We start from the raw sequence: 16773 nt of genomic DNA on the forward strand, positions 1-16773 counted from the left end.
TACAGACTGACTCAAGGAAATTAAATAAAAATAAAAACTTCTTTATTTAATAAAAAAAAAAAAAGCTGGTATGACTACAACACTTACACAAACAGGAGAAACACAGAAAAGCACGAGGAGAACACAGTGGTGTACAGAGACATATGGAAAAGTCCAATACAATGCAGAACTGATGAGTAGTGAAAGAAACTGATTATATAGAGCAGAGGTGATTATGGAGTGGACACAGGTGTGAGTGGCTGACCGAGGGTGAAAATGAGAACTGGCAAAGGGAACACAGGTAGCAGAAACAACACGGTTATAATAAAACAAGCCTCAAAAGGTACAAAACTAAAAGATCAACTCAAGAAACCTAACAAAACCAGAAAAAATGTTGACTATGACAGGTTTCTGAACTGCTGTTATAAATATTGCAGCCAGTACTTTGTACCTGCAGGCTTATGATGTTAATATACGACAGCTTTATCAAAAAATATACAGAAGATTTAAAAAAATTTATAGTTTGACTCAAAATGGTGAAAAAAAAAGTCCTTTCTCATTCAAACCTTGGCAGTGTTAAAGTATTTAATTGCCAGGTGTCTTTTTAATTGTAGTTTTCTAATAGTTTTCACAAAATGTGTCTTTCAGTTGCTGCTGAGTGGTGATGATTTGTTGCAGCTGACCAGTGCTAGGTGCATTGCTGCTGTTCTGGTTCATTCTCCCAGTCAGTACAGCCCTGTCTTCATCAAGGCCGATTTACCTGGTAACCCACACAAACACAGCGGCGGGGATATGACATTAATTAAATATTTTCATTTTTGATTTGTCACCTGCAAATCTCTTCTTCTGCTTTTTTCTTAAATGTTTTTCATTTTTGTTGTATTTTTATTTTTGTCCATTTTCCCCCAGCTTTTATAGATACAATATTGTTCGTGTTTATTATTTAACTCCATTAATGTTCAGTGTAGGGATGAATTGGTGCCACCATTTTTTCCAATATTATTCATGTACATTTGAGTATTTGCCTACACCTAGCACCAATATGGGCACTAATCAGTGATGTGCGGTGATTGGCAGCTTTATGAGAAACCAAAAGAAGAAAGACAACAGAAATAAAACAAATGCTATTTTTTTTAATCCTCTATCTATGTTTCTCATAGATAACTTGCCATGGCGGGGTGCTAATCTCGTATGCAGTTATTTTCGGCAGGGGGGTGGACACATGGACTGAGACACGTCCTGAGCTGCACTATGCTGACAGTACAGAGAGTTTTAGAGTGGGGATGGGGGTAGGGGGTGTTTGAGACAGAGACACATCTGAGCTGTGCTGTTTGTAGTGGCAGTTTACGAGTGTGGGGGGTGGGTGGTGGTGTGGTGTTTCAGTGTGAGGGTTCTGCATGGGAAGAGGCTGCCTTTACTTTTTAGCTAGCACACCTGTATTGCGAGCCGCTGGTTTAGCGTTACTTCAGTGCCGACAGGTGGGCGGGAGGGGGGTGCGCACGGATCGGTAGACAGGGCGTTCGGTTCTGTTGACGGGGCGGGACGCCCAGCCTATATAATGGTAGGGGAAACACTGCTCTTGACAACTTTGTTGAGCATAATTTGCAGTTTGTTTGCTCAACCGAGCAGTGAACGATGCTGCAAAGTAGTATTGAAACACTTGAATGAGTACAAGTACACACACAGTAGAATTCCCAATATTGGTATTGGTGAATCACAAGCTCAGTGCTTCCCTCTAAAGTTTCTCAATATAATAATTTTCAGAATGTTGTCATAATTTTGGTGTACATTTTGATCAATGTAAAAAAAGCATTGCCTTGTGAGTAAACTGATGTTACAGATGTTTTTATTTCATTTGAGTGTATTTTTCTTTTATTGAACTTCTTTCTTTTGTGTGGCTGCATTTCTCATAGGATTTCTGTTTGACCGTCTTGCCTGTAGCAACAGTGAGATGCTGCTGTGGTCCATCTACGCCTGTTTGGTGTTGCTAACTGAAGAGCCACTCTTGTTCTCTCAGTGCCACACTGTCTACGGTGAGGCTGTTTACAAAGAGAGCTAACAGATCATCAATTTATCACCCAGACATGATGCTGAAACACAATGGAATTAAAGACCTGGCATTCCTTGAAGGAATACACATCACCACCGCATTTCATGGCAGAATTTTAAACTAAGATCATCTTATGATGAAACGTCAGTTTTGGTTAAACCTTGTACAGTAAGTGCTGTCACGCATGATGCCATGCAGTATTATAACATCTTGTGAGATGTTAGCACTAAGAGTGTGTTGAGGGGGATTATCAGCTACGACCACACCAAATTTTAGCTCAATATGTGAAAATTCAACACCAAACGGTGATCAGTTGTAGAAGTGCACCTGATGAAAAGTTTCATTAAAATCTGTCCACAGGTTCACAACATATTTTGCTGACAGTTGATTCCAATCATTAATGTCAAACTTTTAAAAATAAATCCTTAACTGTCGAAGTATCCTTAGAGTATGCATTGGGGATGACTCTCTGCTACTACCACACCAAATTTCAGCCTAAAATCAGTAAAAATTTACCGAGTTATAGACATTTTTGTTTTTTTCTTAGATTGCTTACCTGTGATGATCACGTGGATTAAGTCAGTTCCAAAAGTTAATCAGTTGTGGTCCAATGATTACTTTCTGAGAGTTTCATTAAATTCTGTGCTGTGATTCATGGGATATTTTGCTAACGCAACGGCCAAACGAACACACATTTAGAACTTCACTTTCATCACCCAGCAATATTTATCACTCCTGTGCATAAATTTTGGGCATCGATGCCTTTAAAACAAAATGGCAGGGGGCTTAAAAAAAACACTAAACAGTGGGTTAAAGGGACTAGATAAGAAACGGTGCATTTTTCTGAATAATTTTCTGTTTGCATGAGTGAAAATGGCTAATGATTGATGATTAATTGACAGGTCAAAAACCAGTGTTCACTTTAAAACTTTTAGCAGCAGAAACAGTTGAATAAACTTTGTAAAGTGGAAATCTGTGTCTTCTCCAGCTATCACGTTTATATTTCATTGAAGTTTCAGCATCACGGTTCGCTAGTATGTAGTATTATTTCAACTTTGCACTCAGTGGTATTTTATATGTCACAAAATATTTAAATGAATAATGACTAGAATGCCAATATTGTCTAAAATGTTTGAAGTGAGGGGATTTAGGAAGAGTTCATAGTGAACAAAATATAAAAAAATTATTTTTACTTCCTTCAGATATAACTATTTGGGAGAAGTAATCAGGAACCACAAGTTAAGGGCTTTATGTCAGAGTATTGTTCAATATTGTAAATGTCACCTTCTGATAAAGTGCAGATATTTCTCTATGTGAGGCGAGGGAGAGAAATAAATATAATTTTTAGTTCAGAGAAACCCTCAAGTTGCAAAGAGACTGAATGCAATCTGAAGAAATGTTACAAGTCATTTAAACTTTTATTGAAGGTGGATGTGAACCCCACAGCAGCTATTTAAAAGGAAGTTAAAAGAAATTGTTTCTCCAATTTGCAATAAATCATCAGATTTTTTTCTTAAAACCTATAATAGTTCAAATACAAAAGTAAGTTTGAAGCCATATTAGAATTTAATAACAGTACCACTTAGAGCACACATACTACTGCACAATGCATCATTTTGATATTAGTAATATTTTTTATTATCTTTGTGTGACTATAGTTGAATGGAAGAAAGTTTAGTGTTTTGGCAGTTTTGTCACGTAGGCACAAGGTGAAGAGTGGAGAGTGGTGACCAGGTGAAAAGGTCATTAAGGAGGTTTTTGTTTTATTTTTTGCTTTGCATGATGTGAGTTGATTCATGCTGCTCTGCAGACTTAATAACTGTTTGCAGTCTTTTTGTCTGGAACAGTTCACCTCACAAACCACACTGAAATATAAGAAGATAAATAAGGACACTCTCAAAGGACACACATTAGAACGCCACCAGCAGCTTCCTCTCTACGTCTCCACCTCGTTTCCCTTGAGCAGTCAAAGGAAGTGCAGCCTTTGTTGTGAGGCTTTGTACTCTTTTAATAGTTATGTGATGTTAGGGCAGAAATCTTCAGATATCCAGACTTTCAGAACATCAAAAGTCTTTAAACTCCTCATTCTTTCCAAGCATACGTACATACTGTGTAAAGTATTTTGTTATTTGTGGTGTTCAGTGTTAGATTTTCCACTGGGCATAATTTCTGCAGGCTCTGCATTCATATGCTGACTCACCACCCTGACAATGGTAGTGTTCTTTAATTTAATTGGTCACAAATTTAATGCGCCTTACTTAATGCCGGTGCGCCTTATGTATTAATTCTGGTTGTGCTTACTGACCTCGAACCGATTTTATGTGGTTATTGTGAATGCGTTGAATAAACTTTGACTTATCTGACTGTTTTGTTTCACTTAATGCACCTTATAATCCGGTGCGCCTTATAATCTGAAAAATAAGGTACAAATGAAATACACACAAAAATTCATCCTTGTGCTACTTGTACGACAGCCATGTTGTGTTTCTAATTTACTGCAACATGGAAACTGCTGTAATCAGTCTATGTTCATATCAATCCAGGACCAGAATTTAATGGCAACAAGAAGAGGTTACAGCAGAAATTCAACGCAGGCAAAATATTGCAGCATCTTTTAACCAAATGTGTGAACTGGTGTGTAAGACTTCTAGGATAGGGGCATCTCAAATGCATGAGTAAAACTTGGCTCCTACATTCTATTCTTAACTGAGGTCTTCTTTACTCTCTGTACACAAGTCAGTCCATTCAATACCTTCATTAAGTGAAACAAAACAGTCAGATAAGTCAAACTTTATTCAACTCATTCACAATAAGCACATAAAATGGGTTTGAGGTCAGTAAGCACAACCAGAGTTAATACATAAGGCGCACCGGATTATGACTCGCTGTCAATTTTTGAGAAAATTAAAGGATTTCAAGTGCGCCTTATAGTCTGAAAAATATGGAATTTCTTTTAGGGCTGGTCACTAATTTTGATACAGCAAGATGTTTACTTGGTTATGTAAAATATATTAAATTTAAGAACACTTGAGCAGGTTTAGACAAGTGTTTGTGTGTCATAACTGCCTGTTCAAGTGTATTGTTTATCTGTATTTAAGCATTTCTTTGAAACAGCATGTGAGTTGTGTGTATTTGTTTGTGGTGTGTGATAGGTATCGAGTCCCTGGTCCGCAGTCTGAAGCAGGCTTTGCGCCTGACTAATCTGGAGGTACCAAAACAAGGTTTTCTGCTCCTCACTGAAATACTGGAAAGGTGGGACTTTTACTTATTTTTAACATTTTCTTTATTGAACTTCACCTGTCCCATGCCAGAATGACTCCACAACATTAAGAAGTTTAGCTCTTGTTATTGAAAATGATTTACTGTATCCCAGCTTATATTTAGACTTTGAACAAAGAACAAGTTTTCATAAGAAGATAATGCCATCTATGAGTTAAAGTACTTTGTAAAAGCGTTCAGCCAAGTTTTTTTTTTTATTTTTTTATTTTTTTTTTTAGTAAGACTTACTAATCTTTTGAATTGGACACATGCAAGTTTGCTAAAAAAAATTCTTAAGGTCACTTATATTGTTCAATTAGGAATAAGAAGTAGCATTTTTACACAGCTTTTAGCGAAAATAGATTAAAAAAAATTGGGGCACATTGTCTAGTGTGTCCATAAAAATGGAAAAACTGGACAAATAGTTAACAAAAGAAGTCTCAGACATAAATAAAATAAAAACAGGACATGAACAGAATCTCAATGTTGTGTACTTAAGAAATTCAAATCACCAAAGAGTAAAACCAAATGTTCATTAATGAAAAAATAAACTCATTCCCTCAAAAGTGGACAAGTCCAGAAACTGAAATGCTGTGTAGTAGAGCCTGACCAATATTGAGATTTTGGCTACTGCGGATAGCAATATTGGGAGGGAAATTTACAAATTTACATGCCGATAACGATATAATGGCTGAAAATTCTTGCAACATTTAATTTTTTTTGCAGTGAAGCAAAGATTTCAGACAACCAATGCATTTTATTGAGGTCAACAAAGATAATGTTATTAACACTGGATGTCCTCAAACTGGAAGCTCAATCTGACAGGACTGGTTACTATAACTACTGACAATGGGGCTAACGTCGTGAAGGTGGTACAACTGAACGCTAACGTTAGCTTGCTAACTTGAGAGGCATGTAGCTAATGACAAGCAGGTTGGAGAATTGAAGAGAATTTATTATTGATTTTTTATTTTTTTATTTTACAGATCAGTTAAAATAAACTTACCGTGCTCTGTTCAGTAAAATATGTTACAGTATTGCTCCCTGCTTCAGCTGTGATGAACATCAAAAGTGAAAGTTAAGGCCATGACTTGAAAGTAGTCTTCATGCGCCCTCTGCTGGGTACATTGTACAATTACAGCTGGTTCCAGCTTTTTAGGGGTGAAAAGTAGAAGTGCTTATATCGGTGAATAATGGGACAATTATCACTGATACCAATAGGTCCCCAGGCATCTATATCGGCCTAAAATATTGTCCCAACTGATATAACTGTAGAGCTCTACTATGTAGTAAATGCAATCTATGTAAAAAACAAAACAAAAATCAAATAAAACTTTGAACTCAACTCTGAGAAAATACATCTAGTTACTTTGTTTTTAAATATGCAGTATGCTCAAAGCTGTATTCAGACGGAAAAAGCATATATGCGCGGACTCTACTTTTAAAATAGAAGTTCTTAATAATTATGTTAAAATTTCCATATTAAAAAATTTGTACTTTATAAATTTCTAATTAAAAAATCATAAAGGAGTTGCGGAGAAAATTATCTGTTACTAAATTAAATTTTTTAAATGCAGAAGGTTGACTACAACATTGGCTAAACCTTAACAATCAAAATAAGTCTATTAAGCTCATATCACAGTGAAGTATGTAACACAAAAATACAAAGTCTATTGATATTACCAGTAAAGGCATTTGTTGTTAGTAGCAAATTCTTAGTTTTAAAAATATTTTTCTTGTTTGACAATGGTAAAACAGTAATGAAATATTTTGTGCATAATTTGTATTTTTTATGTTAAGCAATTAAACCTTTATTTATACAGGTTAGTCTCATTGAGTCTCAAGGACTCATTTACAAGAGAGACCTGGTTTTATCAAGGAAACGATGACAACAGTAGATGACAATGACAACAGTAGACAATCTTAAAAGAAGGCATATAAATTGAAAAAAAAAACAACAACAAAAAAAACAAAGGAAGAAAATGTTGTTTAAAAAAAACCAGCTACATTATAAAGCGATGTAAAATACTAAAAAAAAAACATGTATACATGAACATGTCTGCGCTGGTTTTTGCCATGAACTTAGCAGTTGTTTAAAATCACTTAGAGGTTAAGGTCGAGAGCTTCAGGTCTTTTTGCAAGGTGTTCCAGGAAACAGGGCCGGAGTAGGAGAAGGCCCTTTTGCCTAATTCAGTTCGCACTGAGGGAACACTGCGGGTAATAATGTCCTGAGAGCGCACGCTGTAGCTGCACTCACGCAGAGACATGTAGGAGGAGATGTATGAAGGCAACAGACCAAGAGTGGTAGTGTGGGAGTGATTGCACAGAGGTTAGAAGAGATGGGCCTGTGATCGGAAAGTTGCAGGTTCAACTCCCAGGACTGACATCATCAAAATGTGGGTGGAAAAGTTGAAACACCCACACCTGCCTCCACCCTCATTTTCCCCACTCTGGGCCCTTGAGCAAGGCCCGTAACCCCCACCATCTGCTCTCAAACAGGTCTCTCTTGAAAACGAGTTCTCGTGACTCGATGAGACTACCTGTATAAATAAAGAGTAAATTAAAAAGAAGTGATTTAAAGATGAAAATGTACCAGTGAGTCTATGTAAAGTTAATGATGACCAGTTAACCAGTGAATACAGGGTGCAGTGGTGGATACGGTAGTTACAGCCAGTTATGAATCGTAACGCACCATGAAAGACAGCATCCAACATCTGCAAGGTGCTTGTAGGGGTGTTCATCATGTCACTGTAGTCAATGAAGGTAAGGAAAGTCACAGTCACAAGGTGTTTCCTAGCATTCAGAGTTAGACAGGATCTATTTCTGAAAAAGAAACCCAATTTAACTTTCAGTTTCATTAGTAAGTTTTCCATGTGGAGCTTAAAAGAGAGATGGGAGTCGACCAAGATATCAAATGTTATGAGATGGTATTGTGGTTTTGGTGATTTATTATGGTCTTCATTGGATTTACATAATCTTGTATATCCAAATTGTACTCCAAGACCACATGCTCAATTAATGAACCAAACATACAGCTCCAGCTGCACCAGCATTGTGAAGTGACCTGCTGTAAAACATGTTAAAGATGGTGCACTGGGGAATTTAATTGAATTTAAATTAACTGTCTGCAGTCCCGGATATGAAAATGTACCGACGGACTAATAAAACATTGTCCTGTTTCTGCAAGGTTAGCATAATTTTAATGGAATGCTGCCCATCACATGGTAATGATACAGGAGATAAGAGATTTAATCATCTAAAGTAACATTTTTATTTTAAAGCTTCACCAAGGCTTCAAAGTGCTGAACAAGCTTAAATTTATGTGTATGTGGGTGTGTAACTGACAGCGCCCTTGGTTAAATTACTCATTAATGTGTCGTGTTTGTATGTATTTTTTGATTGTTGCCTTTTATTTGTATGTGGGTTTGACTGTTTAATATGACTTTTTAATTGTCTCCTGTGTACATGTTTATGAGCATGTATGAGTTGTTTGGGATGTTCATTGCTGCTACTGTTGTGGCAACAGTACTCCAGTCCACAGCTGTTGTGATGCTGCTTCACACAGACAAACTGGTGACCTTAGTAATGCTGAAAGGTTAATGCTATTTCCAACAATTTTCAGTCAGGTCATCTGGACAGTTCCTTTTTTTGTGCTGAAACTGTCGACGAGGAAGAGGGCCGGCACCGAAGGAGGGGACGTGCCAAAGAGACCATCTTAGCACCAACATAACTGGTTTGTTCCACTTTGGAGTAAGCTGTTTGGGGGAAGAATCAGTTTTGTGTTGTGAGTTTCCTTGACTGATGAAGCCTTCTGGATGGAAGGTGAAACATTTCAGCACAAAAAAATAAACTGTCCAGATGAACTGTCTGAAAATTGTTGGATTGTATACCTGGATTATTGAGCATGAACTTTGTTGGTTAATGCTATTAGCTTATTATTTGGACACCGTTACCCTTAAAGAGAAAAAAATATTGTGTCTGTGTATCTGAGTTAGGGAGATTAACAGAAAAATGTCACTGATGTTCGCACAGCAGTGTGGCACGACAGAGCAGGGGTTAGAGTAGTCTCCTCTCAACTCAAAGGTTTCAGGATTGCCTCCTGGTCTGGGGCTTTTCTTTGGGGAGTTTACATGCTTCCCCTGTGCATGCATGGGTTTTCTTTGTGTACTCTGGTTTCCTCCCAACAGAATACAAACATGCATGTTAGTTTAATTGCAGTGTTTCATCCATCCATTATCTTTTACCCGCTACTTCCATTTTGGGTCACGGGGGTCTCCGGTGCCCATGTCCAGCAATCACTGTGCGAGGGGCGGGGTGCATCCTGAACAGGTTGCAAGTCCATCACAGGGCCGCATAGAGACAAACGAGACAAACAACCATTCAGTCTCTCACACGTAGGGATAGGAATGCTCGATATATACAGTACACGGTAGAAACGATAGAAATTTAGCCTACGATAGAGATCTGTCTTCTACCGGCTAACCGCAGTAATGCTGTGTCTGAAGTAAAATCAGAGTTGTCATTTTAATCGTTACTTTTTTTAGTTGAAAACTGTGCGTACTGTAAGTGGTGTTCAAGTCTGTTCTTCGAGAGCTAAGTAGCAAAGCTACAAGCTAACCACGTCCGGCTTGCCGTAGTGTTGCCATATTTGGACGCATGCGCAAAACGCAGTGTTCCGTCGAGAATTTTTTTTTTTTTCCGTCGAAAGTTAAAGTAAGTGTTGGTCAGCTTTAGAGAAACCTGCTCGCTGATCTATAAAAAGAACGCTGTGTTGTGCAATTTTACTGCGAGACCCTCTGGTCAAAGCCAGAGAGTCATTTTGTGTCAGCTCTCCTTAAAGCGGAAGGAGACGCCCACTAGAGGGTTGAGGATGAAGTGTTTCAGTGTGTACTTGCTGCTCTATTGCTGTTCATTTCTTAAGGTTGTTTTCACACCAGATAGTCCGGTAGACTCGGTTTGGTTGGGGACCAATATTCATGACCTTTTGTTTACATTTGAGCTGGTACGTTTGCATTCCCACTGCACTGTGCAGTCGAGCCAACCTGTTTGAACCAACCTGTTCCCCCACTTGCCTGTGGTGGCGCTGCACCAAGAACTAATGAAAGAAACGACACAAAAACCTCTGAAGAAGACACTTCTTCTTCTTCTGGAAATAAAAACAAAAACAGAGTCGCGTCAAATTTTAGCGGTTTTAGGAGTTCTGTTTTGTCATTTTGCAACAATGGACTCAGCATGAGCAGAAGATGAGGCAGAAGACCATGGAGAATTTTGTTTTTCACACAAGGCAGCTGACAGCTCCATATGAGGTAAGAGAAATGTGTGTTTGTTTGCCCTGCGTTGTACTCCACTTCCTGCTTGCGGAGCAGTGCCCGGTCTGCTTATATTCACACTGTACTCAAACCGTGCTCAAGTTTTCTTCTACCGGATCGAGACCTAGGTTTTAGCCTGGGCCAGAGTTCGCCTTTTTGTTCCGTGACAGAGTTCGATGGCGAGTTCACACCTCCCCAAACGAACCGGACTTCCTAAGCAAACGGGCTAGAGTTCGGGACAACAGGGCTGGTGTGAATGCACCCTAAGTGAGAATACTGGAAACTGTTAAGAGTTAACAACATATTCTTTTGTTGAAAACATATGGCTAAAACTACATTTGATATCTTTTGCACTGTTTTGCACTACAAGAAAGAAGCCTAATACTTGATTTGTTTATTATTTAAAAACTCTCTGGACCTAGAGGTGAAATTTTCTTAATTGAGATTATTTTGTGGTATAGCAGTTTTCAAAATAAATGATGGCAAAAGAACACCCTATGTTTCTTTTCATTCCTATTGCAAGTTTTATACCAAAAACATATTGTGATATATATCGTTATCGCCACCCATCACAATACAGATCATGATATGAATTTTATGCCATATCGCACACCCCTACCTTTTGACAATTTAGAGTTACCAATCAGCCTAACATGCATGTTTTTGGTCTGTGGGAGGAAAACGAAGTATCCGGAGAAAACCCACGCATGCACGGAGAGAACATGCAAACTCCACCCAGAAAGGCCCCCGTACTGGGATTTGAACCAGGGACCTGCTTGCTGAGAGGCAGAATTTTCATAAATGTAAGTTGTGTTTGGATTTTGTCATAGCTGTAACTAAGTGCCTGTGTTTATCTTGCATGGACAGACAGCCTCCAAGCATCCATCTGTTCCCCAGTGGCTCAGCGTTTGGGGCAGTTTCGGAGGTCTTGTTAGCTGGAGTCTCCGCTTCCTGCCTGTTGGTAGCCACGCAGGCTGTCAGTGCTGCTACCACTTTGTTCAGGTAAAAACAAACTTTGTAAACCTATGGTATAAATGTGACACATTGCCAATGAGACCTGCACAACTATTTGCTTATCAATACTTGTTTTTTATTGACAAAGCACAGATGATCTATTTATTAGATGAGGTCTTTCTGACTGGATAGTCTTAAAGGGATATATAAATAAAGTCTTAAGTACTCAGTCAAGTTTTCAGCCTGATGGAACGGACATTCTCGGGTTGACCAATACTGTGATCTGGATATGACAAATCTTCAACAGCTACTCACGTCACAGTTGTTCATTCCCAGCAACCAGGAGACCAGTTAATAAAAACTGTTCTTGTTTTTGCACTCCTCTGTCTGGCTTATTAAGAATCCAAAAACCCATTCCTGTCAATACTGACATATTTACGTCATGAAATTAGCATATCATGATATAATTTATTGTCCCGTGCAAGCGTTTTTTTGCTGGTATTATCGCGAACTATATGATATGGCCCAGCCCTAATCTGCATATTAAGTCACAGCAGAAGTAGTTGTCAGTTGGCTTCTTCGTTTTCTGCTTGCGTTTCTCTTAAATTTTCACCATGTTAATAGAGGTTTCTTTCATTTGATGTTCCTAAATCTTCAGACTGAACCACCAGCCCAGCCCAGTCCAGTACAAAGCATTAGTTGGGCTGATAGAGGCCATCACCAGTAAATTCCCAGAGCTACATCTGCCCTCCTCTGCTCATCGGCGAAGCACCGTGAGTTTGCAGCATTATGTTTCATTCACAAATATAGATTCAGAGTAGATTGGATGATAAGGTAGCTGTATGTGCTGTTTATTCATGCCTCCTTGACTGCCATGACTAATAGGTGGACTTAACATCTGTCTTCAGAAATGTGGGGTGATATCTTCTGCTGTGCATCAGGTGATAAAATTACTTGGTGTAAAGCCCTGAATGACTCAGAATCTTTACTAATTTAGTTCTTTAGCTATTTTGTCTCGTGCAGTTTAAACTCACTGTTCATGAAGGACTTATTTCATATATTTTATTAATATATTTAAATAAATTTCTTTGAAGGTTGGTAAATAAAAACAAAAAGGCACCAGTATGCTTTTGTTAGAGACTACCCATCTGAATTCACTTTTTATTTTCAAGGATTTCAACTTGGTGTGACTGAAAACCAGTTTTAAATTTATGGTGGGATTAATTAAAATGTTTAGTTTAATAAAGGATGGTTCATTGCATTATTTGATAGACATGATCATAAAGGAACCACAGAAGCTCTTTTAGTTGCTTTTAGAAAGTTTAATCATTTCACCAAAACACCTTTGAGTCACTTCAGTCAAGTAGTGATTAAACAGAACACCTGATTGGCTAAACCCCTGAGTGTCATGCGTTTCTCACCCTCTTGTCCTCATATTAATTTGCATTAATCCCATTAAAACTAAACAAACTGAATGCAATCAAGTGTTGTTAAGTGTGACTTAAAAAACTTTAGTCTGCAAGGAGTTCAAGAACAAGAATATGAACTTTCTTTTCATTGTTTTATGATCTGTTAGCAAAAGACTTTAAATGGAAGCCATAAAGATCCTTTTTATTAGCACTAGGGCCATTCAAAGTTCTCGTGTCTGGAGTAATAAAGAAATGGACTGAGATTAACTCATTGGTGAGCTGGGAGCAGGTGAGAGGGGTGTTGCAGGCACAAAGACGTTCATCGAGGACGTCTGGTGGTGTGAAGAATCATACATAGTCATACAAGGGAGCTCAAAGAGGCAGACGTGATAAGTTATGATTTTAATTAAAGCAAGTCAAAAGTAATGACAGTTTAACATTTATCTTTTTTTAATGACGTGAAGCTTTTTAGTGCATTCTTTGCTACAACTTTAAAACAGTTTTCACAGTACATAATAAATCTCATCTTCTTTGGATATTTATGTAAACATCGAACAAATTTTCAAAAAGAATTTCTGATTTTTGTTTTTATGTCACAAGTCCGAAAAAACCTTTTTAACTATAGTTCCATAACGTGCTTTAAGTTTGCAAAATGTGAACAAATCTGTACAAGATGATGTTAAAGTAACAAAATTAAAATTAAAATGAGGACAAAACTGCAAGTCTGGTTGTGTTTACAGGTCACTGAAGCAACTATTTATGTCCCAGTGTTTAAAATAAAACTAAGAAAGAACCTTTTTTTTACTACTTTTTGGTAGTAGCTTTTAATTTAAGTGAAATCAGCTTAAATAATACATATTAAATAGATAAAGCTAATAGATTAAAAAATATGCTAATTACTGTCATTTAGCTTTTTGAGCTGATTACTGCATGTACATTTTTTGTTTTCTTTCAATATAAAAGTCAGGGTATTTTAAAATAAATATCCGCTGATATCCCATATCTGTTTAACAGGGAAAAAAAACACAGCTTCATGACATGAATAAAGCAACAATGTACTACACCCATGTCATAAATTATGAATACCGTACACAATCATTTTGACATTGAGTTGTTTTATTTGTATTATTTAAATAACGCAATGGTCTAGTATTTATTCATTTAGCTACCTGCAGGCATTGTTTGGGCTTCTTTTCCTCTTAAGACGACCTGCTTTTCCTGTAAAGCCGGGGAATAGTTGTGTATCTCATGGCCTATGGCTATGCACAATGGTTTTGAATGAAAACTGTTTACGGTACTTGCCTAAAGTGGTTTAAATCACCTCTACATCCACTCTGAGAAGGTGCTATTTAAGAGACTGAGCTGGAAACAGCACCTCAGACAGAGGAAGTCTTATTTTTTTGCTTTTTTTTTTTTTTTTTTTTTTTGAATGTCCAGAGGACCAGATTGAACTTTTTTGGACACCTCTACATTGTTTTGGAAGAAAGAGCAGGACTTCTTGGAGAAAAAGAATGCAGTTACAACCTGCTTTAAAAATAAAACAAGTCAGAAATATTTATGAATGTTTGGTGGTTACAGATTTAAAATTTTGCTGTTTATGTTTCAGGGTAATCTGAGGAGGTCCAATCCCAAAAGCCACCCCTTTAAATCCAAAGAATATCTACTAAAAGCACTTGTCTGTTTTCATGCAGCATGCAGGTCAGAAACTGTTTAAGAAGTTTAATAACACGAAATTTTTAATATTGAATAATAATAATAATGTCCTAATGCTGCTCAATAATCCAGGTAGATAAAGCTAACAAGTCAGGTCCTCTGGACAGATTCTTGTTGAAACGTTTGGTGAAACGTGGTCACTCTTTCAGGGATGAAGATGTTCACATCCTTGATAGAGAGGAACGATGGTTTGAGAGAGGAGTAAAGGAGGCCATCTTTGTGAAGAGAAATCCATCCATCCATTTTCTTCCGCTTATCCGGGGTCGGGTCGCGGGGGTAGCAGCTGAAGTAGGGAGGCCCAGACTTCCCTCTCCCCAGCCACTTGGGCCAGCTCCTCCGGTGGAATCCCGAGGCGTTCCCAGGCCAGCCGAGAAACATAGCCCCTCCAGCGTGTCCTGGGTCTTCCTCTGGGTCTTCTCCCGGTGGGACGTGTCCGGAACACCTCACCAGGGAGGCATCCAGGAGGCATCCTGACCAGATGCCCGAGCCACCTCAACCAGCTCCTCTCGACGTGGAGAAGCAGCGGCTCTACTTTGAGTCCCTCCCGGATGATCGAGCTTCTCACCCTATCTCTAAGGGAGAGGCCAGACACCCTGCGGAAAAAACTCATTTTGGCCGCTTGTATCCGAGATCTTGTTCTTTCGGATACAACCCAAAGCTCATGAACATAGATGAGGGAAGGAACATGGATAGATCGGTAAATTGAGAGCTTCGCCTTTTGACTCAGCTCTCTCTTCACCATGATAGACCTGTACAGCACCCGCTTCACTGCAGACGCTGCACCTATCCGCCTATCGATCTCACGTTCCATTTTTCCCTCATTCGTGAAAAAGACCCCAAGATACTTGAACTCCTCCAATTGGGGAAGGACCTCCTCCCTGACCCGGAGAGGGCACTCTACCCTTTTCTGGCTCAAGACCATGACCTCGGATTTGGAGGAACTGATCCTCATCCCGGCCGTGTTGCACACAACTGTGAACCGCTCCAGCGAAAGCTGTAGATCACGATCTGATGAAGCCAATAGGACCACATCATCTGCAAAAAGCAGAGACGCAATCCTAAGGCCACCAAAACGGATCCCCTCAACACCTTGGCTGCACCTAGAAATTCTGTAAGGGCAACCTTGGCGGAGTCCAACTCTCACCGGGAACAAGCCAGACTTACTGCTGGCAATGTGGACCAGGCTCTGACACCGGTCATACAGGGACCTAACAGCTCGTATCAAAGGGCCCGGTACCCCATACTCCCAGAGTACCCCCCACAGGGTTCCCCGAGGGATGCGGTCAAACTCCTTTTCCAAGTCCACAAAGCACATGTAGACCGGTTGGGCAAACTCCCACGCACCCTCCAGGACACTGCTGAGAGTATAGAGCTGGTCCAGTGTTCCACGATCAGGATGAAAACCGCACTTCTCCTCCTGAATCCGAGGTTCGACTATCTGACGGACCCTCCTCTCCAGAACCCCCGAATAGACCAGCTATAGACCAGGGAAGCTTAAGCGCGTGAAGAGAAATCGTCCATCATTAAACAGGGATGGAGGCCTCTGTGTTCAATTGTCCCCCTCTTACAATGCAGTTATTGCTAGTATCACTCAGCCCCCTGTGAATAGTAAACAGCCATCAGGTCACTAATGATCAATTGTTAGTCTAATGGTCTTCCTTTTACATGTGAACAGCTAGTTCTAGCTGTCAACAGCAAAACTGGTTGGTCCACTATGTTTAGCTCCTCATACTGAAGAAGTCTTTTGGATAAAAGACAAAACGTTTCAACAAGATCTTCAACAAGATCAATCTTTCCAGAGGACCTGACTTAACCTTGTTAGATTTAATAACAATAGTTTAATTAACAAAGTTTAATAATTAGACACATTAATTTTTAATCCAAAAAAGTTCAATCTGGTCCTCTGGACATAGAAACGTTTCGTCTCTCATCCGAGAGACTTCCTCAGTCTGAGGTGCTGTTTTCAGCTCAGTCTCCTAAATAGCATCTTCTCAGAGTGGATCAACCAGTTTGATGCTGACAACCAAAACCAGCTGATCACATGGTCAAGAAGGACCATCAGCCTAACAATGGATCATTAGCACACTGATGGCTGTTTACT

The 16773-nt window shown here is 39.0% G+C and overlaps 1 protein-coding gene across 1 annotated transcript in view; it reads left to right on the forward strand.

Annotated features, from left to right (window-relative positions):
* LOC119421101 (meiosis inhibitor protein 1) overlaps positions 1-16773 on the forward strand; it is a 98168-nt gene that overhangs the window by 17960 nt on the left and 63435 nt on the right. The window contains exons 8-13 of the mRNA XM_037688498.1: positions 628-742; positions 1893-2012; positions 5182-5281; positions 11464-11598; positions 12209-12323; positions 14566-14657. Of these exons, the coding sequence (XP_037544426.1) occupies positions 628-742; positions 1893-2012; positions 5182-5281; positions 11464-11598; positions 12209-12323; positions 14566-14657 (677 nt within the window). The remainder of the gene's footprint in view (positions 1-627; positions 743-1892; positions 2013-5181; positions 5282-11463; positions 11599-12208; positions 12324-14565; positions 14658-16773) is intronic.

This window comes from Nematolebias whitei, chromosome 15, assembly GCF_014905685.2.
Source record: "Nematolebias whitei isolate Nwh7 chromosome 15, NemWhi1, whole genome shotgun sequence".
Classification (NCBI taxonomy): domain Eukaryota; kingdom Metazoa; phylum Chordata; class Actinopteri; order Cyprinodontiformes; family Rivulidae; genus Nematolebias; species Nematolebias whitei.